This window comes from Meriones unguiculatus, chromosome 3, assembly GCF_030254825.1.
Source record: "Meriones unguiculatus strain TT.TT164.6M chromosome 3, Bangor_MerUng_6.1, whole genome shotgun sequence".
Classification (NCBI taxonomy): Eukaryota; Metazoa; Chordata; class Mammalia; order Rodentia; family Muridae; genus Meriones; species Meriones unguiculatus.
The window spans coordinates 5303326-5329104 of NC_083351.1; the positions used below are offsets into that span (position 1 = coordinate 5303326).

At 50.2% G+C, this 25779-nt stretch overlaps 1 protein-coding gene across 7 annotated transcripts in view; it reads right to left on the reverse strand.

Annotated features, from left to right (window-relative positions):
* Window positions 1–3152: 3152 nt before the first annotated feature.
* The window catches only part of Rere (arginine-glutamic acid dipeptide repeats), a 342698-nt gene continuing 320071 nt past the window's right edge, over window positions 3153–25779 (reverse strand). For 4 of the 7 annotated variants that reach the window (XM_021648566.2, XM_021648562.2, XM_021648568.2 and 1 more), the window contains 11 exons: window positions 14206–14368; window positions 13318–13410; window positions 12676–12875; window positions 11399–11566; window positions 10969–11082; window positions 9354–10705; window positions 9022–9244; window positions 7616–8339; window positions 6547–6693; window positions 5918–6098; window positions 3153–5660 (listed from right to left, as the gene is read on the reverse strand). In XM_021648566.2, the coding sequence (XP_021504241.1) occupies window positions 5627–5660; window positions 5918–6098; window positions 6547–6693; window positions 7616–8339; window positions 9022–9244; window positions 9354–10705; window positions 10969–11082; window positions 11399–11566; window positions 12676–12875; window positions 13318–13410; window positions 14206–14368 (3399 nt within the window). In that variant the 3' untranslated portion in view covers window positions 3153–5626. The remainder of the gene's footprint in view (window positions 5661–5917; window positions 6099–6546; window positions 6694–7615; window positions 8340–9021; window positions 9245–9353; window positions 10706–10968; window positions 11083–11398; window positions 11567–12675; window positions 12876–13317; window positions 13411–14205; window positions 14369–25779) is intronic. The other 3 variants (XM_021648564.2, XM_021648563.2, XM_021648565.2) reach the window with 3 other exon arrangements.

The following is a 25779-nucleotide window of genomic DNA, read 5'->3' on the forward strand; positions in this document are numbered from 1 at the left end:
AGGATGCTGAGCATCTCTTTAAGTGTTTCCCTGCCATTCTACATTCTACAGAGAATTCTCTGTTTAGCTCCATACCCCATTTTTAAATTGGATTTGAAGGGGCTATTAAGATGGCCTCTTCCTCTCCTTTTGCTTCTTGTTAACATTAACGGAGGGGTTCCTCTGCTAGACAGCTCACCTGATGCAGCAGGAACCACAGACAAGGACTCCAGATGACAAAGCAAAATAAACCTTTCCTCATTTAAGTTAACCTCTTGGGCACACCACGCACCCACCCAGGAGGTTCTAGTCAGTGTCCTGGCAGTAGCACTTCCTCAGGGAATATAAATAAGAGACAAGCCTCCTCCCGACTAATGAGCCGAGGTTCATGCTTGAAGATGGTGCTAAGCGCTGTGAGGCTATGTCTAGGCCACTCTCTCAAACGCCGTTGAGAGGGGGGACAATCTCTGAACCTGAGTCTGCTTCACATGTCCGAGTGAGAACATGCCTCAACGTGCCCAAAGAAATGAGACTTTTGGAGAGTGTCAGGGACGCAGCTGTTGCTACTCACCTTCCTGCCTGAGTCTGGTGTGCCTTCCCTTCTCCCTTCTCAGCCATTCATTGCACGGGTGGACACTGAGGGTCTCTGGGTGCTGGAACTCCACTGAGCCAGGCTTGCAGAGAGAATGAGAACGCATGCGCCACGTCTCTGGGCTTCTAGTACCTCTTACTGACTTCTCATGAGACCTGTGGCCATCTCCTACCACCTGACATCCCAGCTGTGTGGAGGGAGCTGGGGAAAGGGCGCTGGGTTATCCAGTGCACTGGGTCTGGTGTGGGTACTCCATTGTACGCCCCCTTCCAATGCTGGTGGTCCTGAGTGCACTGCCCAGCCCAGAAGGGTCTGGGCGTCACCACGGAGCTCATAAGCTTGCTCTAAGGGCTGGCAGAGCAGAAACCCCATGGCCTCTGCGGTATGGTGAAGCCACCTCGCCTTTGGCTCACAACCCCCAACCGTGAGCTGTGGCCCTAGAATCTTGGGCCCAGAAACCAACTCTCAAGAATCCCTGAGCAGGTCTGCACTTCATGCTTCTCCCAGCAGGGGGCAGGGGTCCAACCGCTGTGTGCAGAGCCCCAGCGCCCTTACCTGACAAGGGTGGGCTTCCTGGGCTCCTCACTGTTATGTAGGAATTCACTTTAGTGAACTTGTCAGTTCATGGAGGGAGAGAAAGAGGTTTCTACCCTCTACCCAGTGCCCTTAAAATGGGCCCCACTGAGGCTACCAAAGCCCAAACTAAAGTTATGCTGTTAAAACTGGAAGGTACCCTCCTTGTCCTGTGGGTCAGAAATGCATCATCCCAAATGCCCATGAACCCTCTACGTGGCTTTGAGGATGGACGCCTTGGCGCTCACTAGCTTTCTTTCCCGTCTGCCTTGGTCACCAAGGGATATTAGGGATGTGGTCTGCCGGCACCCTAACACCTATTGTATTTGGCTACAGGGCTTCATGGGAATGAAGGCAGGTTCTCTCTAACACACCAGAACCACGGCCCTTGGGCCCCAAAGGTTCTCTTTGGTTCAGAGCTTGTATGTTCCATACCATGCTTGAAGCGCTCTTTTCTCTGCAAGCAAATGAAAGCATCAGAGGGCAGTGCTCCTGGCACTGGGCTACCTTCTGGGCACAAAAGGGCCCTCATAGCAGAGCTGCTCAGTGATTCTTGAGAGTTGGTTTCTGGGCCACAGCTCAGCACCCATAGGTGATTCCCAGCATGAAGCCTCAGCCCTATGCAAACTGTCCTGTCATCACAGCACTTGGGAGGTGTGGTCAGGTGGCTACACTGAAGAGGAAGGAAGAGACGAAAGAAGGAGGGAGGGGAGATCTATCTGGCCTCAGTGTTTACAGGGTGCTACTCACACCCAAGGGCAATGAAACTCCTGTCTGCAGGATGAAGCTTTATCCTAGCTGCAGTATCTACAGCGCCAGGCTCCCCTGCACAGCCCATCAGCCCTGTTTCCTTTTGAGCCTGTCCCCCTTTTACCATCCTGGTTGCTGCTGATCTAGGAATCACCTCACCAGCTGCTGTGCGTACGTACCTCCATCACCTCAGCAAGGGCCTGGTCACAGCCCCAGAGGACGGCCACCTAGCTTTGTAGCCACTGCCACCTGGTGGCCAAGCGCCAGTGACTACTGAACGGAATGGAGGGGACCTAGGAGCGACATCAGGACGGCAGGCAGAGAAACCCAGCATTGCCCTGCCTGGCCTTCCTGCTGGCCTTCCAGTCCATCCCTGCACCTCAGTCCTCAGACTGCTGACATAGGATCAACGCACACCACTTTGTTTCCTCTTCCTCTCAGGTGCACAGCACCTGACCCGTGCTGTCCCCGGCCTTCCTCCCTGGCAGGCAGCTTACTAATCTCTCTCCAGGCTGTTCTTCCTTCACTTCTTCAAACACCTCAGAAAACCACGGCTTTTATGCAGAAACGTGAGGGGAAATGTCCGTGGTCACCAGAAGCTACAGCAGAATCTGCCAGGAGTCCTGCCGTCTGGTGGCCACATCCACACGTCCAGGACGTCCGCTGTGTAGTCTCTGGGGGAGCCCCAAGAGCAGTGGTCCTCAACCTGTCTAACGCTTTAATATAGCTCCTCATGTTATGGTGGCCCCCAGCCAAAAAACTGCATGGCTGCAATGTTAGTAAAATATCTGCCATGTCACCCCATGTAAAAAGGTTATCTGACCCCCAGACGGGTCAGGACATACGGCCTGAGAGCCACTTCCCTACAGGGTCTACAGCACCTTGAACCCGAGAACGATTCTGAGGTGGCTCCAGCCTGCCCTCATCAGGCAGGGAATTATTCCCCGCACACACTCATGGTGGTGTTGGTTGTGTGGTGGACGTGGGTGGCATCTTGGTTTCAAAGAGCAGGGGGACTGGCTGAGGCAAGCTCTTTCCACCTAGGCAGCACAGACGTATGTTTCCAGAAACTGCTCTAAGTTAAGGAGGGCCTGGCAGCAAGGAAAAGCAGACCCCCTCCCCGTGCCGGTCTACAGTGTCCTTAACCCATTCTCTTCAAGGCCCATCTCTAACATCCCTACCCACAACCCCCCTGACTGTCTCCAGGGCCCCACCCACACTCCAGAATGACACAGTGAGCTGGCCAACACACACAGGGTGCTGTAGTGTAGCTTGGTTTTATTTATGTCCACAAATATTTCAAAAAAATTACAAAATACTCAAATGGAGAGAACACAGAAGTCACGATTTTCTGGGTGTCTACTGCTTACACTGTGTTATCTCATGGCAAACTACTCATATATACACTTAGCTCCGAGATCTAAAGAACGCAGCGATCAGAATGTCCGCTCGCTCCACCGCAGTGAGACGGGAAGCTCAACGTTGACGACACTGAACAAGATACGTACAGAACACAGACAGCAAACCCAAACTTCAAATGAAAGGAAGGAAATCCAAAAGGAAGCCAGGAGGCCAGGCTTCAAAGACGCCACAAAAGTCCAGGGCCTCCGAACAAACTGTAGTTGGCCACGGAGGAAATGAAGATTCTCAGTGCTTCACCTTGGGACAGGGAGGAACCCAAAACTAACAAGGAAACACTTCCAGACAGATTTCAAGTACAGACTTCAAAGTACTTCACTCTTTCTCTTTGGAAAATGGGTACTAGAGAGGAGATAAAGGGCTAACTGAACAGCAGACTCAGTTAAAACCGGGAGAAGGAGGTGGTGGCATGGGACAGAAAGGACCTGCCTGTCCAGAGCCCATGGGGAAGAGGTCTTCCTCAGTTCAGAGGGCTGTAGGGCAGACCATCTGGAGGGCATGTCACCACTCCTACAAGAAAAAAATGCCTTCAATGCCAAGGCGGATAGAAGCTTGATGACAAAAGGTTAATTTGAGCTTGCCTCCTACGAAGAACCAAAGTTAAGGCAGAAATGGAATGAGAAAAACAATGTTAAGAAACAAAACAAAAAAACCCTACAAACATTTTCAACAGACAAATAGATGCTAGCTGCCCCATGCATGGTTCAGGGAGCATGAGGCTCTGCCACACCTGAGTCAGAGCCTGCAGTGGAGTCAACGGCAGCTCAGCAACCAGCTACTTCTCTCCACAGGGCCAGGACACACCTCAGCTACGGACCCACAGCATGGTCCTGAGCTGGCTGGCCATTCCTAAATGTGACCACCACACATAAGAGTGGAAATGAGGCCAGGGGAAGGGTCACAGATGGCTCTTCCTTGGCTCTGGAGGGATGCATTCCAACAGGGACTGTGAGGCAGCAGCCAGTTCTGCCCAGGACTACTCTGCTCTCCAAGACCTACTGGAGAGCGCTACCAAGGGAACCTGCTATTCCTATTCCAGGAGGACACACAGGACACACATGGCTTCCTAGGAGGATACAGGACACCTTCACAGCCTACTGTGTAGCCCAGAGCAAAGGCCAGACCTACAACCACCTTAACAACCCAGAGTGTTCCTTACTCTGAAGCAGCCTCTCAGTCTATGGCAGGCATGGCTTGGGCTGGTAACATGCACATGAGCAGATTTCTAACATTCCTTTGGCAGGCCCATGTCCTGGTCTTTCGTGTGCTCCTTACTGCAACATTCTCTTGAACTTCCTAGAATGTTTATGACAATCTTTCTATAACAATTAAACATGTGCATAAAGCTCTAAGGAAACTTATCATCAGACACATACACGTAAACATGCGCTTTCTATACCAGAGACAGGACAGCGGGGATACCAGGGAACATAGAGTCAACACTGAACCCCTATGAATAAGGAAGGAGGCTCGCTCAAACATGTCTGCCACTGCACATGCGAGGGACAGACAGAAGTGAAATCAAAGCAGCAAAATAAAGAGCCTGTAACATTGTCCCTGCCAACCCCTGGATGCTTACTGCTGTGACCAAACCTAGTCCCAAGCTCCTGCCTGCCTGAAACTAGAAACGCCCATCTGTTCCCTTTAATTAAAGGGATAATTATATATAACTTTTTATTAAAAAATCAACTCTGTATTCTGTCAATAGCTGGTAGGAATTCACACTTTGTGACATGGCTGGAAAAAATAGATCAGAATAGTCGTCTGTGGAAGGAAAAAAAAGACTTCTAAAATTATTTACAGATGTAAAAAGCCATGCTGCAGAACTGTCTCAAATTATGAAGATTTCCTACAATGTATTAAAATAAAAGATTTTTTAAAAATTATAGCTCTTGGATTTCAAACTCATCTGCCGCCTCTCTGCAAAGCTCATGGGTTCCAGAGCCCACGTGCCTCAGTGTCTGCGCGCACAGTGAAGGGTGTCAATGGACTCTAGCACCTACTGAGAAATCAAGGAAAACAGAACTAAAGCCAAACCCAAGATCGCAGGTACGTTTTTCTGGGTGTCAGTCCAGCCCAGGACACACCAAGTTTCTGGGGGACTGTCATGCAGGGAGACCCAAACCAGTCTCAGGAAATCCTCTCAACAAACAAACACTATTATGCAGATGTGTTTTTAGTTGTGGGTTTTAAATATATAGAGATCTTTAGACGATATTCCTCTTTGCTCTTGTAGCGCCTACTGGATGTAAAAGTCCTGCTTCTGCCCCCTAGAACTGGGGTTTCCACAGCCAGCATTAACAAATAAATAACTTATAACTGCTTGTCACCTTCTTTCTTCAGTCGACTGGTGAGGAAAGGGAGAGAAAAAGAGAAGGTCTCGGCGTGCTGGCTGATAGGGGAGTGCAACCCCACAGGCACAGGCGAAGCTGTCCAGTCTGTTTGCCTGTGGGTTCCACCCCAACCCAGCAGCCCCTCATAGAGCCAAGTCATAAGTCATGCCTGCACACATCCCTCCCTCTCAGAACAGAGCGAGTGGCCTCTGGTGCTTGCCCCAGTAGGGATGGGGTGGGGTGAGACACCCAGGCTCAACTCTTATCTTACCTGTAATAATCTTCCTGACTTGGCAAGTGGCCACCATGCATGTGTGGGTGTCCATGCAGCCACTGCTGCTCCATGGCCAGTCTCTGTAGCTCAGCTGACTGGGCATGCATGGCCTGAAGCTGGTGGGCTGCTGACATGGGGGGTGGAATAGCCCCAGGCAGGTCTCGGGGATAGGGGGTGCCTGCCAAGCACAAAACAGGCTCTGCTACAAAAACAAGTCAAGTCAAGGTAGTAGCCGTGACCAGAGCAACCGAGAGAGACCAGAAAGGAGGTCAGAGGGCCTGCTCAGCAGAGCACTCACTCACCAAGCTGAGGAAGACGCTGAGCCAGCTCTTCCCAGCAGAGACTGCAGGCAGGAGAAAGGTCCACACCCTGGGCCTCAGACCCAGACCTTGCCTGCCCTCTTCCCCTCCCCAGACCTCAGCCTGTCTCTGCACCCCAGGCAATCTTGTCACCTGCCAGGCTGTTTTGCTGTACATTTGCTGTACATATGCTGTACATCTGTTCTTCAAACCCTCCCCGGGGCAGTCTACCTGCCTGGTCCCCACCGACGTGCAGTTGGTGAAATGAAGAACCGCTGATCTGACTCAACCCTACCTTCCCCTTGGAAGCCCATGTCCTCTTCTTACCGAAAACTGGGTGGCGCAGCATCTCGTGCTCATGGGGGGGTTGTCCAAGTAGAGGATTGGGGAGGGTGCCAGGAGGGTAGGGGAAGCGAGCCAGGTGAGGGCCAGCAGTCAGGGGATCAACCAGTGGGTGAACTGGGCCTGCTGAACCTAAAAACAAACAAAAACAAAAGGACACAGGTCCAGACGTGGCTGGTGCATGGCTCTGGCATTCCTTCTTTCCTCATGACCCACTGTGACTTTCCTTTCACCCAAGGTGGTTCTTGCTCCCTGGGGGGTGGGGGGTTATGTGTGTGGGGCAGTATCACCAGGCTGCAAAGAATCCTGACCTCCTCTAAGGGAGCACACTGTAAGGCAGAGAGAGCAGTACAGAGCTTAGCCTTGACCAGCCACTTCCTGTCCCCTCGCCTAAGGCTGCAGGGTGCTGTGCCTCTTCTGAAGAACGTGCCTTCTCTCCCCAGCTCACAGGTAGCGCAGTCTCTGCCCCTCTTCGGAACAGCCCCACCATCTAACCCATCGTGGTCACCGTCCTGGGTCCCTTGGGGACTCTACCTCAGGCCCTCTGTGGGCTGCTCCCATTGGCTTACTCTCATCCTTTGGGGGACCTGTTGCAGGAGCCATCTGACCAATGCTGTCCCACTTTGTGGACTCACAATAGCCTCCCTCATAACCAACCCCACGAGGCTTTGAAGGGAGCAACCCCCACTGTGCCTCCTCTGCCCCAGACCAACCTTCCCACAGCTGCCCGGAGAGGGGACCTTCAAGAACTCTGTTTCCAAAGGACAGAACTGTTCAAAGCTAGAAGCCCTGCCTTCCCCCCTCTCCATCACTGTGAGAACAGAGAAATTTTAAGTTTCTTACGACAGGACATTTTCCTTGGGCAGCCTAGCCCTATACCCAGACCTTGCCCGACCACATCCCACCCACAACACAGGCTTCTCCACGGGTTTCACTGCTGCAGGAGGCTGAAGCCTCCTGAGACTCACAGAGACCCGAGGCTCACGAAAGCCTACAACTGAGAGTCTTGGGCAGAAGTCTGCTGACCAGCCTTGCTCTGGAACCGGGCACACACCTTGGTGGAGAGGATCCTGCTGGTGGAGGTGGAGGTGGGAGTGGATGTGTGAATGCTGGTGATGGTGTGGAGTAACGTTAAACATCTGCAGTCGTGCCAGGGGGTCGCTGGTAAGTGATGCCATGCGCTCAGCATGGATGCGCTCGGCTGCCAGTCTGTCTGGGTAGCTCATCTCAGGCCGCAGCTGAGGACCTGCCAGAGCCAGTCTCTCCCGCTCCAAAGGGTTCAGGCCCGGGTGGAAAGAGGCAAAGGGGTGGGGGCCGGCTGTAGGAGGGATGGTGAGGGCGCTGTGCCGGGCAAAATGCTCCATGGGGTTGGTGGCTGGGTGCAGGGGGTCCAGCTCTGGGGGCTTCACCTCAAAGCCCGGCTTCATCCTCTCCCGCAACTCCCGCTCCCGAATCTCGCGCTCTCGGATCTCCCGCTCCCGGAGCTCCCGCTCCCGGATGGTGGGGTCAACGTTGTAGAGGCCAGGCATGTGGTAGGCCAGCAGGGGGTCAGTGGGATTAAGGGGCATGTAGAAGGGGTGGTTGCGGTTGGTGGGAGACATGACATGTGGCCGAGCATATTCACTCAGTGTCCGGAGGGCAGGTGTGTCAGGCCCAATGTACGGGGGCACTGCGGCAATTGTGGTCGGTGGTGGCTCAAAGGAAGGTCGCATGTGACCTGGAGCACTGAGCTGAGGGTCACTAAGACGGCCTTCGTGTGCTGAGCTTGATGCCTTCTGCTGAGGAAAAGAGGGTGTGAGGACGGGTACCAGGCCAGCTGGGGTCTAAGACTATGCTCAACACAGAGGGAGGCTCTTGTCCTGTTCCAGGACCAGGCCAAAGAATTAGTCCCTTTACCCCAACATAGAGACAGGGGACCTTTGCCGGGTCCAGGTTCCAGGACAGCCTAGACCCCACTCTGATCTGTGCATGCCTGCAGTTCCCCTTACCCGAGACTGGGTGCATGTATGCACCTGTACAAACAGGAACAGCTGTGAATCTATGCAGCAGGGAACACCGCAGGCCAGGAGACCTACTATGAAGTCTCACATGTCACTTCTGGATTTGGCTTCCCTCATACCTCCTCATCAAGCAGGTACCAGGTTGGCAGCCCACAAGAGGGTTTCAGAGCAGGGTAACCTTCCAAGTCCCTCACCCCCGTGCCTAGGTCTCTCCCCTAGCCACCCCCTCCTGTCTCTCTGACACCTCAGGATTACGGAAGCAGCCCAAACTTACAGACAGGCTACACGGAAAGGCCGCGCCCACGAACCAAATCAGAATCATGACTGCCAGGCCTTCAGAAAGGCTGAGCATGGGTGCCAGCAGCATACAGAGAACATACAACAGCCTGGGACAGAGCCCAGACACCACCCCCTGGCTAAGGACACTGGGCCCTGGCTGTCAGGCCCTTTCAGGACTCACAGCAGCGCGTTCTGCCTCCCGTTCCCGCTCTCGTTCCCGCTCTCGCTCTTTCTCCTTCTCTTTCTCCCGCTCCCGTTCCTCTCGGGCTTTCTGTTCAGCCTCCCGCTTGGCCTTCTCAATGGCCTCCTCCCTCTTCTTGGCTAGTTTGGATCCAGCCAGAGGCATGAAGTACAGGTCTGTCCGTGCACACGAGTTGTAGCCTCGGTCCAGGTGTTTGTAGAACCTAGAGAGGTGGCAGCTCTGGCTGGGGCTCCTGCTGAGGGCTAGACCCTTCCTCGCCTCCACCAAGTCCACCCACACCCAGCTGGGCCCACATTCCTCAGAACCAGTACCTGGCGGACTGGCTAGCATGGCTGGGGGTGTCCACTACAGTGGGCTCAGGGGATGGGCTCCTGGGGGGTGGAGGAGGGCTCTCTGGCTCCTCTGCTTCATCCAGAGCCTCCTCCTTGATCTGCACAGCAGGGAGTGGGCAAGATGGTGCCCCTGGAACATTGCCTCCAGAAGAAACAGCAGCAGAGCAGGGCGGCTGTGATGAGGTGCTGGGCCCCGCAGGAGGGGTGGAGGTGGAGGGACAGGTGGGTGGGGTGATGGGAGGAGGGCCTCCAGGTACAAAAGGGTGCTGGGGAAATGGAGGTTGGGAGGGTACCTGGTGGAGGCCAGTGGGGGGATGGGAGGCAGCAGGGGGTGGTAGGCTCTGGCTCTGGGTCAGCCCAGGGGGCTGGGCAGGGGAAGAGGGCAAGGGCTGGCTCTGTGGCATAAGCTGTAAGGGTGGAGGGTGGGCTGAGGGAGGATGGTGTGTGGACAGTGAGCTGAGAGGCTTCAGGGCTGGAGGGGGTGGCAGATTGGCATTCATAGAGAAGGGTGAGGGCCCTGAGAGGTGAGGTGGATGTTTGTGGGCCTGTGGTGCTGGAAGCTGGGGAATTGGCGTGGTGGGTGGGGGTTTGATGTGAGGCATGGCTAAGGGGGCAGGAGGTAGGGGCTGTTCCCTTGGGGGCTGCTGGGGCTGCAGTGATGACTGAGAAGCTGGAAGCTGTATGGTGGCATGAGGGTGAGCGGCTGCTGGGGAGCTGCCCAGAGGGCCCTGACCTTGGGAGGCCTGGGGAGGAAGCCCAAATGGCTGAGGAGGCCCTGGGTGCTGTAGCAGGGGTCCAGCCTGCAGGCTGTGAGGGCCAGGTGCCTGACCATGCAGGGGGGGCTGGGTATGAGGTTGTGCAGAGTTCTGGCTAGGTGGTGCAGTCAGAGGCTGAAGCGGAGGATGAGGTGAGGGCAGCCGAGGGGGGTGCAGGGTGGGTGTCTGCTGGATGTGGGTGTGGGCTGCAGCTGCCACTGTAGCCTGAGTCTGGTTAGGGGGCTGTGCGGCTGCAGGGGAGCCCTGTGGAGGGACTCCTGTGGCAGAGGGTGTGGGCCCAGGGGTGGAAAGCTGGGGTGTTCCTGGAGGAGCTGTAGAGGGGGCTGAGGCAGCCCCACCGGGAGCTTGCAAGGCCGGGGGCTGGGCCTGCAACGACTGCTGCTGTGCCGAGGAGTCTGAGTCACTCTCATTGTCCTGAGGGCTGGGGATACTGGGAGACGTGCTGCGATTATCTTGGTCGATGTCTTTCGGGTCACTGCTTCCCTCATCATTGACACTTCGACTGTCTGAACTCTCCCCCTCACCTTCAGAGGGAGAGTTGGGGCGGCTGATCTCCTAAAGCCAGAGAAGCAAGAGATAGAAGCGCAAGGAAGCAGAGCTCTTGCCCAGGCTGCTCGCGTGGGACACAACCAAGGTCTGCACAGAGGTAGCCCCAAGCTCGGTTCTTGCTTGGACAAGGAAGGATCCAAACTCTTTCCTGGAAGTTAGGTACTGCCTTCCCCAGGAGGACCTGAACTTGTGCATGGTGGTGGGGTGTCAGGGTGTCAGGGTGTCACAGGAGCCCTAGTAGGTCAGCAAGAGTCAGCTGACAGCCTCACCTGGGTCTTCGTCTTTTTGGAGGCGGTCCTATCTGTGTCCTCTGTGTCAGAGGCCACCTTCTCTCGCTGCCGCTTGGTGTTCTTCAGAGGTGATGCAGCCTCTTCCTTCACCTTCTGCAATGGAGGCAGAAAAGGGTTGAGTTTGTAGACAGCGTTCTCATTCTAAGTTCCTCTCCAGAAGCAAGAATGTTCTCCAAAGTGCCAATAAGGTGCCCAAAGGAGCAGCTGTCTAGGGATGAGAATTCTTGGCTCTAGGAGCCTTTCCAACCACCCCATTCTTTGTTTCTGGGGCCTTGGCAAATTTGTGGCAGAGGTGCCTCCATATCTCTATCCCCTAGGCCTCCACGGGCAGTCCCTAAGCCAGGACAATGTCAATCCCCAGATGGAGTGGAGGGACCAGGAAGCTTGCAGTGCCCCCTCAGCCCCTGACCTTGGCTGACTTCTTCACTGTCTCTGCTTTACTGTCATTGCTGGAAGTGCTAGCAGCACTGGGGGAATTCCGGCCACTGGATCGGACGTCTTCATTGATGGGTGAGGCACGACCATCAGGACTGGCAGGCTGCTTCTTCCGTCCACTGCGTAGTGTAGACATCTGCCCCTCCAAAACCAACGGATGGTAAGAATGGACCCCAGGTCCCATGGATGCCCGCCTAAGTCTAGCCACAGGCAAGGTAGGAGAAACAGTATGTTCACCCGTTCACTCAAGTCCAGAAACACATCCTGAGGGACTGTCTCAGAAATGAGCAGGGCTGGGGGATAAGGAGAAGTCAGTTGACGGTCTACAGCACCACACCCTTTCTCAGCTGACTGTCCATGGTCACCAAACCACACCATAGAACATTTGTGGAGTTAATCAACCAGGACGGGAAGTCACCCAAGGAGACAAGGCTGTTAACTACTGCAGCTTAACTCTACGGCTGCCTGTGCTGCAACACACTTGTGTAAAACCACAGGGCTCAGCTGAGATCAGAATGCAGGAGAGGTGGGTCATTCTATCTATTATCTGCCACCTGCCAGAGAGGCCCTCAGAGGGGTCAGTGCCAGAAAGAAAGAGCCCTCATTGTTCATAGCCTCAAGCCTCAAAGACCCTCCCATGGTCCTAGACACATTTCTAACTGAGGTTAAACAAAACTGCTGCCATTGCTGTTTTTTTATTTGTTTGTTTCCCCAAGACAGCGTTTTTCTATGTAGTCCTAGAACTTGTTCTGTAGACCAGGCTGGCTATAAACTCAGGAATCCACCTGCCTCTGTCTCCTGAGTGCTGGAACTAAATGTGTGCACCACCACATGCAGCCAGGCTGGCCTTGAATTTACGACAATCCTTCTGCCACAGCTTCCCAAGTGCTAGGATTATAGACATGAGCCACCATGCCTAGACTAAGAACCTATGCAAAAATGTAGGATCAAATGTTGGGAAAAGCAACCTGCAAAGTTGAGAGATATGGCCACTGGAGGTGAGTGGCTCACATGCCAGAAAGAGAGTTGTGAGGGACTTGGGGAGCTGGCACTGGGGCTACAAACCAAGACCAATGAGGTCTCCCTAACACCAAGCTCCCTTAACACTCCATGGCCCCAAGCCCACAGGCCAGGCAAGGCTACTACCTTCAGGGAAAGAAATACCATCAAGAGAGTGTGTGTGTGCCTAAAATCAACTGTGACTTGGGCCCCTGGTGGGCTCAGGCCCCCAGCACCAGGTCCCCAGCTCACCGAGCCCCGACTCCGCCGCGTCCTCATGCTATGCTTCCCACTGAGCCCATCGTCCTCCTCCTTGACAGGCTTGAACATGAAGGGCGGGGGGTCCACGGGCTTCTCGATGGGCGGCAGCTCACCGTACTTCTTGAAGTGGATGCGGCAGTCGGTACACAGAAGGATGTTCTCTCGGCCCCCGTGGTGCCAGTCTTTGGAGGCTACATGAGGGGAGGCGGGCAGTGTTGGAAACCACCTCTGTCTCTGGGGACATCTGAGCAGAGGGGCCTTGAGTCACAAGAGCCACAGAGCATGAGCTTGGATAGATGCCTATTCCCTAGGCAACCCGAAACTGATGAGGGGCATCCACTGCCTAGTCCCATGCAGCTACCCCTTTAAGATGGCAGCCACTTCCCAGGAGCAACAGAACCCTCCCTCATCTTGTATGAGTCCCTCCTACCCAATAAGTCAGTATAGTTCTGACTGCTCAACATGAAAGCAAAGTCAGCAAAAAAGGTTCAAGTTTCCCAAGCACAACGCAATCACTAGCTGGCTGGTGTTCCATCCAGTGCATGAAATATTCTGAGTCTGGTAGCCCAGAGCTTCACCAGGCCCAGGAATGAGCACCTGGCCCCTGCACTGAGGGCATCTGAGGCCACTTACTGGTGGTGAAGCAGTGACGGCAGGCGTACCCCTTCAGCTCCTGCTCGCTGTCCTCACTGTCAAAGTCATCTTCACTGGCTGAGCTCAGGTCCACTGAACAAGGTGGGCAAAAGTGGAGACAGAAGAGACACTATCATGCTGAGCTGGGGATGGTCTACCCACCAGTAAGAAAACTCCAGAGAGTGGGATGAGCACTGGTCACAGAGGCTCATTGTGAATTCCTGAGGATCTGTCACCAGAGCAAAGAGCTTGCTCATGTAAGGGGTAGTACTCAGAATCCTGCCCTGCCAGATTATGGGGGTGCTACTGCCACACCTGAATCCTCTGGTGGCCAGCACAGGTGAATCTGGTGAACTAAAGTGGTAACAGTGTACCCACATGCCTTCCTGGCACATCTGAGCAGCCTACAATTCCACCCTAGTGAACACTGATGGCTTTGGCCTCCACCAAGCACAACACAGAAGAACACTGGTGCCCTCCTGCCTAGGACAGAACTGCAAAGCACTACTGTTTTACTCTAGTTCCTAGGGGCCAAGACTGTAGGACCCACAGGACTTCCCTGTCTTACTAGGGTGAATGTAACACCAGGACTAAGAAGAGAAGCTTGGTAAAGCTTCTGGTAAGGGAGACAAAAGAAGAAAGTGTAACCAAAGGTTTACACTTTGTAATTTATAATAACGGCAAGTTTATTATAAATACTTAAAGTATGAATAATTTTAGACTCTCCCACAATTGCCAGCACTAATGTATATGCACACACTAACATACAAGCCACAAGCCACACCATACAAATCCCTGGCTCAACAGCTCCAGAGGCTCAGAGCTGGACACATACGCCTGTGTGAGCAGTCTCTTACTACCATTTCAGCACCAAGATAGCCTACTTACAGAATTCGCTGGAAGGTGGTCTGGAGGGCGTGTTGACAGGGGTGGAGGCCGTGCGTGTCTTAATTCTTCTGAACACAGCCTGCCTGCGGTGCCGGCGGTGCGCACGGGAGCTGGCTGCCTCTGGCGTTTTCTTCCAGTAGTAATAAAAGGTGATCAGTTCCCCCTGCAAGACAGAAGGGCAGCTGTGAGTGTGCTCCCACACAGCACCCCATCATCAGCTCCTCCTGTTCCTGGCGCTGAGAGCAGGGTGGCAGCCGTATTGGCAGCCGTATTGCCAGCGTGCAGCTTGAGGGTCCTGCCATATATTCCACACATCAAGAATAAAGACCACATAAGAGACAAAAAGGAAATAAGGTTCCCACTTTCAGGGAGCCATAGCTGTGAGTGTGCAAGCTGAGTGTGACATATGGGACCATCTGCACAGTACCCAGGGAAGTCACAAGCACGTGAGGGGATGCTCGTTAGACTACCTCAGAGACAGCTACCAAACAGAACATAGGCGAGCTGGTGGGAGCGAGGGTCAGGACACAAACTGCTTTCTTCCATTTCCCTGACCACATTTGCACAAATTAGTAGGAAATCCTGAAGAACAGGACTGGGGCCTAGCAAAAGAAGACAGAGGAAAGGACACCCATCATATGTTGAGCCTTCCTGAAAAATGCAACTTTAGAAAGACCAACTTTAAAAAATAATTTAAAAAATGTATTAAGTATACAAAGTAATGGTTGTGTGACATTTTTATAAAGGGATGATTTCTTAGAAACACCCCAGGAGAAAGTCTGTGCGTTGGTTTTAAGTAAACAACACCTACAACACATTAAACCAGTGCTGTAGGAGCACAGTGCTCGGCTGGCCCTGAAGCCCTGCGTCACCCCTCCCTCTAATGCTGGTTATCTCATGAGTGACCAGGAAAGGAGGCAACGTTTCCCTGGGAGCTAGGAAGAGAAGCAGAAAAGCCAGGCAAAGATGTCCAGAGACCATGTCCAAAGTCTTGTGACTGACAGGACCAATCACAACAGCTTTCGTCCCAACAGTACCAGTGGCTGTGAGTGTCAGGAGCAGTGAGCAGGTTTTAGACACAGAATCAGCTTCTTAGAGGCAGCTGGCACATGCGTGCTGGACTCTGTTTATTCCTGCCTCCCACAACTTTGTGCAGGACAGGACAGCCTTGAGGGTCATTCCTCAGGTCTATGTTCATGTGGGTATGTGTGTTTCAAGAATGAGGAGAAACAGGATTTTTCAATGGGCTGGAACTTGCCATACAGGCTAGGCTAGCTGGCTAGCTAGCCCCGGAATCAACCTGTTTCTGTCCCTAGCACTGGGATCACAAGCATGCACCACAACGCTTGGCTTTGTCAAGTGGCACCTGGGGAGCAAACTCAGTTTCTCTTGTTTTCATGGCAAGCACCTAAGCTATCTCTCCAAGTGTCAGTCCTTGGTTTTTAAAGACAGGGTCCCACTGTGTAGCCCAGGTTGACCCTGAACTCGTGATCATCCTGCTTCCAACACTAGAGTTCCATGATTACAGGAGTGGGAAGCCACGCCTGCCACCACATCCTTAATGGAGGTCCATAGGCTGGACCCGACTGGCCTACCCACCTCAAGGCTTCAGATGTACTTCAACCTTCCTAACTGTTCAATACTAACAAAATGACACTCACTACCAATGTTGCACAAATAAAGACAGTGCCCATGGTGGGGAGGCCAGGGAGCTTCCTCCAAGGCCTAGAATGCTCATGCCTGGGTATGCGTGCACCTCAGCCCAGTTCCACCTAGTGCTAAATAAGGACAAATCAGGAAAACTGCCAGTAGGGATTCTTTCTCCACCATGTGTTGTGGTACAAATGGCACCTGGCCCTGTGGTAACTGGCACATCCTGAGCCCGAGAGGCTCAGTATGACCCTCCTCCCGCCACTTTACTTCCCACCTTTATGACTGGGGAGTGCACTTCCCCATACCAATACTGGATGTTGACACATGCTAGAGGATTTCAAAATCTCTGCCTACTGAAAACTGACCTGTCTTCGTTTTTCCTATTGGTCACAACCGCCCGTCAGGCACTTTATCAGAGTGGCATGCTTCATCAAGGCAAATAAGCAACTCTGTCTAGTAAACCAGAGTCTACTCTGGAGCCGCAAGGAAGAGCAAAAACCCAAAGCAGGTCCTCTTCTCAACTTCCTCCTTTCACCTGACCCACCTCAGTGGACAAAGACATTTCAAAACAGAGTTTGTCTAAGCCTGATATTGCCTGGTACAGTAACAATTGAGTACTGTTTGTTTATTTTTTTTGGAACAGGATTTCCTGTATAGTACAGGCTGTCCTGGAACTTGCTCTGTAGACCACACTGGCCTTGAACTCAAGAGATCTGCCTGCCTCTGTCTCCGGCTCTCTTTCTTTTTCTAAGTCAGGGTTTCTCTCATCAGCATGTAGCTCTGTCTAGGCTGGAATTCACAGAGATCTACAGGCCTCTGCCTCCCATGTGCTCAGATTAAAAGGGGCACAAGCTCCATGCCTACTTCCCTACTTCTTCCTTTTTAAAAAGAGATTTATTTATTTACTTACTTATTTATTGTACAGTTTTCTGCATGCATGTGTGCCTGCAGGCCAGAAGAGAGCACCAAATATCATTATAGATGGTTATGAGCCACCATGTGGTTGCTGGGAATTGAAGAAAGGACTTCTGGGAGAACAGCCAGTGTTCTTAACCTCTGAGCCATCTCTCCAGCCACCCCCACCCTACTTCTTAAAAACGAATGCTTGTAGGAGTCTGGAATGATTTTTAAAGTCAGTACATGGGCTGGAGGAATGGCTCAACACTTAAGAGCACAGACTGTTCTTCTAGAGGAACCTGGTTCAATTCCCAACATCCACATGGCAGCTCACAACTGTAACTCTAAGACCTGACACCCTCATACAGAATACATGTAGGCAAAACACCAAAGCTCATAAAATAAAATAAAATAAATAAATTTAAAAGGACAGCACAACTTGCAAATTAGAAAAGGAGTCAGGATGATCAGGTACTTGGGCCAGGTGGAAACCATGGCTAAGAAAAAGAAGAAAAATTTTAAATGCAGAAAGCCTAGATGTCTAGAATTTGCATCCACGGCTGGTGGCAACATAGGCAGTCAAAGACACTTTGTAAAATGGTCTGTTAGTTTCTACCAGGTTAAACAAGAACCACAGGATCCAGCAATTCTGTGCCTGGCTTGTTTATCAAAAAGAACAAAAAAAATTTGCTCACACAAAGGCTTTAAGTGGTTTTTAAATTATTGATGTTGTATGTGCCTTGGCGTGGGAATGCCTAAGAAGGCCAGAAGAGGGAGCAGAATTCCCTAGAGCTGGAGTTACATGTGGTTTGCTGCTGGGGTGCTGGGAACAAACTCAGTCCTCTGGAAGAGCAATTCATGCTCTTAACTGATGAGACAACTCATAAAGACGTTCACACAAACAGTCACAGAAACATTATTCCTAACATCTCCAAACAAGAAAAAAAAAAAAAAAAAGCATCTTTAGCCAAAGGAAGTATAACTGAGTTCTAAGTATTCACTGACATGTTATCTGACAATAAAAAAGGGAACATCAGCTGATAAAACAACAAAACAAAAAATCCTGTTAAGTGAAAGCCACAAGGAGAGCATGAGTTCATGACAGACAGGGAGATCTGTAACAGCAAGGAGTATTCAGGGGTCACTGAGGGCTGTAAGGTGAGTCAGCAGAATGCTTGCAAAGGGCCAATTCGTGACTATTCAGGAGGAAAATACAAAGGCCTATACAGAACTATCTGTATTTACACAGATATAGACACTTGTCAAAACTTAACTGACTATATATTTAAATTTGGGTGTATTAATATATATATTCACATATATGCACACGCACTCACACACACATAGTTATACACACATAGACAGCGTGTGGCACAAGTCAATTATATGCCAACAAAGTTGATAAAAACAAAATTAAATCCAGGCCAGGTTTTGTTAGCTGCCTCTCAAAGACTGTAATGGCCACTAAGGGATTAAACATGGAGGATAAGAAACAGCATACTGCTGCCTACATGGGTGGCTAGGTCTTGAGTACAAACAAAAGAAGATGTCGGGAAAGCTTTGGTTCTACAAATAGGGAGAGAAGCCGCTCTCGGCCTTACCAGGAACAAAGTCAATTGCACTTTAATCAAACATGCATGGTGTGCAGCAGACACACTGCACATAAATTCAGGGAACAAAAGCTGCTGCAGAAATCAATAGCTCACTGAAACATTAACACAGGCAATCATTGATCAAAAGGCAGCTCCACAAAGGCAGTCTTGCAAATTAGCTCCTGCTTTTGCTTGCAAGCAAACACTGAGGTCTAAATGTTGTTGACATGAATGGTCTGAAATAATCATTCTGTTCCCAATGCTCTCACCTCATCCCACAATAAAGTCTCACAGCCAGGACATGTGATATCAGGTGCTGTAGCTACACACACAGTAACAGTAAGGTGCTAAAACAATACAGAGCCTGGTGGAAAAAAAAAAAAAAAAGACAAAGCCACACTAAGATCTTGCCTCAGTGCTGACCCCTACTGGCCTATGCTAGCATTAGCACTCTCTTTCCAGTTTCTCCAATCCTAACCCCTTTTTCTGTAGGATCATAGGCAAAGGTTCCTAGAAGCAGGGGCTCAATCCAGCAAAGATGTCTTTCCAGGATATACACACAACAGGCTGTGGGTGAGTGACATTTCTTTAAAAATGTCATCCCTTTAAAAACAAGGGAAGGGGGTGTGTGCGCTGGAGAGTAGGACAAGGCATACATGTGCATGTACCTCTTGAAGGAGCAGATTCTTTCTTCCCACATGTGGGTCCCAGAAATCAAAGTCAGGTCATCAGGTGATGACAAACATCTTTATCTGCTAAGTCATTTCATCCCTCTAACTTAGCATGGACTATGTGTCTTTCACTCTCACTCGGCTACTTGACTAGGAAAAGAGAATGTGGAGGAGGATGGCTTCGCAGTGACAATAAAAAGGCCTGCCTAAGCATTCCCCTCTCTCTAATTCTCTGATAGCACAGAATCCATACACCAACACCATCCTTTGTAGAGTTAGAGTAAGCATGAGACATTATCTAGAAAAAAAACAAAACAAAACAAAAACCCTGCTTTTTTTTAAAAGGCAGGATCTGATGTAGAACGAGCTGGCCTTAACGTCCTGACCTTACTGTGTCTATCTGGAAATGAAGAGATTACAGGTGTGTGCCAACATACACAATTCAGTGTTGGGGACTGTACCTATGGCCCTCCTGCTTGCTAAGCAAGCACTCTGCCAACTGAGTGGCATCATCTCCAGTCCTGAAATATTTAAGACAGGATTATGTGGGCTAGAGAGATGGTTCAGTGGTTAAGAACACTGGCTACTCTTTCAGAGGACCCAAGTTCAATTTCCAGTATCCACTTGGCCACTCATAACTATCTTTAACTCCAGTTCCAGGAGACTTGGCGCTCTCACACAAACATAAAAGTAAATAAAATAAAATAACTCTGTTTGTTTGTTTGCTGGCCTCAAACTCAAAAGATCCACCTGCTTTTGCCTTCAGAGTTCTGGAATTAAAGGCATGTGCCAGCATCACTTGGCCTTAAAAATGAATAAATCTTAAAAAGAAGGAGAAGGAGAAAAGAAGAAAAAAGGACAAGTATTATCTGTTCCTATGTAAAAGATAAATATTTTAACATGGTCACATAGAGAAAGGCGCAGCTAAATAATGACTGTGGAAGGCCTTAAATCTCAGTACTAATGCGCTTTGGAATGAAACTCTTATTTTTAGGCCAACACTGTGCTTAAAGAATGTTCTACAAGGAAGCATCATGACCCCCAACCAGCTACTGCAGAATATCCTCCTGCCAAAGATCACACCACTGTAGCTGGCCCAGGACTGACACTTTTCCTTCTCCTGTGGGACTACAGATGTGTCCATGGTCCCCACTGCCTTAACAACTGTTTCATGCTATTTTTCTAAGGAGACATTGTAGCAGACAATTAAAAACAAGACCCAAACTAAGTAGGTGGCAGAGAGAGAGAAGAGCCTTTTCCAATTCCTGCACCTAGACACAGCCCGGCTGGGGCGGGTGGGGAAAAGCTGCCCTGGGAAGAAGGACCCCCTGGATGAACTCCAAACCCTCCAGCTCAAGAAGCCTCGCTTGGCTCCTTCATCTCCCTGACCTTTTGCCTAGAATTATAGCTGCCATCTTTTCTTGGCAGTAAAGTTTCCTGGCACAGAGGCCTGTGCACGTCCTTCCTTCCACTGTCTCATGATTCAAGCTGGATCTGATGTTGGCCGGGGCACGTCAGGTTGGAGGCAGAGCACTAAGCAGAACCAACAGCTATGTTTGTGAGCACCAACCTCCTAAGAATTTTCCAGGGAGATGGCTCAGTGGCTTAATAGTACAACTGCATTCAATTACCAGAACCCACAACTGTCTGATGCCATCTTCTGGTATGCAAATGTACATGCAGACAAAGTACTCAAAATAAATACATAAAATAAGGAAATCTTAAAAAAAATAAAAAAAAAGAAAAGAAAAGAAAAGAAAGAGTTTTCCAGCACGTTACCAGGAATGATGGCTCATTCCTTTAATGCCAGCAAATACAGGAGGCAGAGGCAGATGGATCTCTGTGTTCCAGGACAGCCAGGAGTACACAGAAAAACCCTGTCTTAAAAAACAAAAACAAAAAAAGAAACAACTTCAAACAACAACCAAAAAATAAAACAAAACTCAACAACAACAACATCTTTCCAGCAGGCGAATGGTTGTCTTCTAGTAGCTGGTAATTAAAGCACTGTTCTTCTGGGATCCCTTTGTTAATGAACCTAATCGAATCCCCTAGTCCCCAGAGGAGCCTGCCACTGTCAGCAGCTCTGCGGCAAATCATTAAATACCACCTCCAGCGCGTCTGGGAGAGTGATGATCTGCTTGAAGGCACACAGCTGAAGGTGGCATTCTGGAATCACAGCCTCCTCCCTCTACTCAAGAGGCTCAGAAGATCCCTGACTTAGCACACCCTGTTTCTAGGCAAGGCTTGGATGGCCTCAGCACCTCTTCCGGGACAGGCAAACGCAAGGGAAGTACTCTCAGGTCTGTCCAAGAGGAAGTCAGACTAAAGTGCCCAAAGGGATGTTCCTGAACCAGGCACCATGGTGGAGGTGGAGGTGGAGGTGGAGGTGGAGGTGGAGGAGGAGGAGGAGGAGGAGGAGGAGGAGGAGGAGGAGGAGGAGGAGGAGGAGGACCTAATTTGGACAGGTTAAAAATCCACCACCTCCTCCAGTTATTATACTCCATTTATATGGCACACAAAAAGAAATGGAAACAGCCTGGGCTACCTGTCAGTTTCTAATACTCTGCTGTCTGGGTTCCTGACTAAGGGGCCTGCTGATCATCCCCCTGGCCCCATATCTCCACCACAAAGTGTGGTCTGGAGGCTGTCACAGCCCTTCTCTCGGCTGGCCTCTCTGCTCCGGAGGATAGCACATCCTTCTCAAAGCCCTAACCATCCGCTGCCATTCTCCCAAACCAAGTCCCAGCTACCTCTCTACCTTTTCCAGATTTCTCCTCTTCTTTCTCCTATTCCCCATCTCTCCCAGCCTTTGGCTACTGCCAAATACTATGGTCAATTGGCTGTTCCTTGGCCTAGAGCCCAAGCCACAAACCTCTAAAGCCATGTTGGAAAGAAAAAAAGTGGCTCTCACCAGTTCCAACTTCTATCTGTGTACCCATCTCACAAAAAATAAAAACAATTTTGAGTAAGTGGACTTCAAGAGGGGCACTGTGGCATAAGACCACAATCCCAGAACTTGGGAGGCAGAGGGAAGAGAACTCTGCTTGAAGTTTTTAAGACCAAAGAGTTCCAGGCCAGCCAAGGCTTCACAGGAAGACCCTGTGTGCACAATCGTGGACACACCCACACACAGACACACCCACACTCCACAAACAAACACAAAATTAAAAAAAAAAAAAGCTCAGAACTATAAGGGCTACTGGGTGGGTGTCCCTGAACTCTTGTTGCTACTCCTGCCAATAGCTCTGCTAGAGCTAAGTATTGATTAAGTACACACACAGATTCTTTCACCTCAGCAAAACAATAACCTTAGGGTCCCCACTCCCAGTAGCAGCTTTATAAATGACACACTTAACAATGAGCCCAAGGCTATTTAACAGATTGTTGAAAGCACAGCAGGAACCCAGAGGCTCCTACCAGGTGTGGGACACCCCAGCCCCTTTCTCAGGGATTCACTGTCCTAACAGCAGCAAGGGGTACCACAGACTCCACACCCAAGCGTGCTGACACAGCCTTGATTTTTTGGCTTTACTGAGCAGTTTGCTTAAATGAAGACTGCTAACATTTTAAATGACATCAATACCAGGAATTGTGTTTTTTCAGTTGACATCCCAAACCCTAAGAATTCATTTGTTGACATTAGTTTTTGTTCCCCCGGCTGGAATTCATTTTATTGGAGTTCAGCAGTAGGGCAAGAAGGATTTCACTGCTGTAGCTCTATCACCATATCACCTTTGCTAATGGATCTTTTTGTGTTTGTCTGTTTTTGAAGTGAAACCACAGTTCCACCAGCAAAGGAAAAAGGAAAAGGAAAAGCCATAAAATGTTAAAACCAGCCTTCTCCATCTCATAAACAGTTTTCTATTTATCGGCCTTTCATTGTATGTGCAATCTTATTATCCTTGCACAGCATCAAAGTGACATCCGTCAGGGTCACCCTATAAAATATACATTGCAATGTAACATTTAATGACGAGAGTGGGGCGAGAGATGAAGAATGGGAGGGTGGCATGCTGAGGATGCTTTAAAGGGATCATCAGTTATATCTGTGCATGTCCCCGAGGTGATCATGGAATGACAGGGGCTGGAGGGAAATCCACTTTTGAGCTCGGAAAAGTATAGTTAGGAGAAAAATGTTTTTGGGCAGAAGCATATAATGACGCCCAGGAAATGAGGACAGCTATTTTAGCACTGCTTCTTGTGTTTTGTGTTTTTTATGGATGCACAGCAAATTATCACGGACAATCTATTCTGCAAGTTAAATGTTCAAATAAAGGACAGACTTCCTCATTACAAAGAAAGGAAGAAAAGTGTATTTAATTTTGTAACAGTACCACATTTGTTTTAAAGAATGAGAAGAAACATAGATTACTCTTCAAAGTGCACGGGGGGAGGGGAGGAGAGAATGAATTTCACACTCTTCTGAAATTTAAGGCACCTCAAATCTTTTACCTAAATTTGGGGGTTTATGCTGAAACAAAGATCTTAGCATGGATGGGTGGGCTTGTGGCAAGAGCGGCTGTCTCCTAGAATCCTGAAGCATAAAAATTCCAGGACACAAGTATATGAGCTGGATTGTGCTCATCAAAAACCACGCTGCCCTAAGCCCTGCTGTCTCAGAGTGCACCGTTATTTGGAGCAGGATCTTTAAAGAGATAGTCAAGGTAGAATGAGGTCATTTGGGTTATCCCTAATACAACCTGATTGGTGTTCTTTTTTGTGTTTTGAGACAGGGTCTCTCTACATAGCCCTGGCTATCCTGACACTCAGATACCTACTTGCCTCTGACTCCTGAGTGCTGGGATGGACACATGTATGAAGGCCTGAAGGAGGTGGGGTGGGGGCAGTCAGCACTACCAGCACTTGTGTTTCCAAATCTCTGGAACTATGACAAAATACACTTTTGATGCCCTGTCTGTGGGGTTTTGTTACAGCAAGTAGGGCAGATTACTACCCAAGTCTAGGACAGGCTTCTCTGTTGTCTCTGCAACTTGCTATGGACCCAGCAAGTCCTTTAGGCTGTGAGCAGGACTGGAGTAGGCTACCTGCAGAGAAGGAACAATCTACTGGGGAAGAAGTGCTAAAGGAGAATGGTATGGGCAAACAGCAAGGTAAGTGAGCCTCACAGAACTGCCACCCTCTTTGCAAGCTGGCACCAAAGCTCACTGCAGACTCTAGGAGCTCCACAAGACAGATGTCATGTGGGGCCTTCACTGCTACAGTGTGGCCCAGAGAACCATTCCAACCTGAGTCCCAGAGAGTCAGCCTTACCTACAGAAGGAACCCCCAAGTTCCCACAGCCTGAAAGGTAAGCTCTATCACATTCGAATGGACTCATGAATCTGTGGCCAGGGAAAGCTTTCTGCAAGGACCACAGCCTCTGTTCCAGGAGAGCAATTGTGTGAGCACCTTCAGATAGCTCTGTGGTACTGGTGGTATGTGTGTGTCCCTCTGTGAACATGAATAGCACTTTGCAATTTTAAAAACATAAAGATACAGATCTCCTATCACAGGTCTTGTCCATGGCTAGGTCTCCTCAGGTTTCCTGTCAGGCCAGCTAGCTCCTACACAAGAAAGCCAGTGCTGTATGGTTGGCACTCTTACTCAATGTAAGCTGCCCTAAAAAGATACACTGATGGTTACTTTCTGGGGACTCCATCCCTGCAGCTGCCTGAAGAAGCTGTTTCCTTGTCAACAACCCTACCCTGAAGAGAGCTTGGGAACATATAGCTAACTTCAAATTGCCAGATGGCACCAGGCATGGTGGTACAAGCTAGGTATCCCAGGACAATGAAGGCAGGACAATCAGGAGTTTAAAGTCAGCCTCGGCAGACACAGCCAAAGCTGCACTGTAGACCATTGGGACAAACTCTAAGGCTCTAGGGTCGCTTCCACATAATGCAGCAAGCTACAAACTTAAATTAGCACGCCGAAGGTTTACATGAACATCTTGACATTAATCACAATGGGTCTCGACCTGTCCTTTCCCCTGGCAGGCATGGGAGGGGCATGATGAGCTACTCCTTGGAAACACTGTGACCCTCAGTCCTCCTAGCTTGTATGAAGACAGTTGAGATGTGAAGCTGTTTTCTTCATGAGCGTGTGATGAAAGGTTACTGTGGGCTTGAACAAAGAGCCACACAAGGGGAAGGACTGTTGGATGAGTTCTGGATTCTTCCCACTCAAACGTGAAATCCCAAAAACAACTCTGGAAAAAACCTCACCAACTTTTAATTAAGAGCTTTAAAACTTAAGCATTTCCAGTAACTGAATCCTAAGCAACTGTCTTTCCTCACCTGTCTCACCTCCCAGTGACGTCAACACTGCAGTAGATGACAGAGATCTCCCTTAGAAACAACCATTCTGCTGAGGAAGAAGCCAAAGTCAAGCAGAGAGAGGAGCACTTCCTGGCACCCCACCCCTTTCAGGGCACCAGTCCTAACAGTGCCAGACGCTACTCTGACATCTGCTATGACTTTGGACCGTCCATGTCTACTGCATCTGGCTTCTAGAGTCCTTCCTGCATGAAAAAGCAGCTGATGGCTTTCTCCACACGTCCTGCCCTTTGGCCCAGGCTCCAGGGACACACCCTCCTGGATGCTGCTGCTGCTAGCCATAGCCAGCCCTACAGCTGAACATCGCCATCTGTTGTAATTCTAAGCCATCTTTCCTGACCCTCTAGGGAGAGTTTCTGTTAACTTCTTCCCATGAAGGTCAATCTCTCAGCCTAATAGGACCCTTTAGTGGCTCAAGTCATG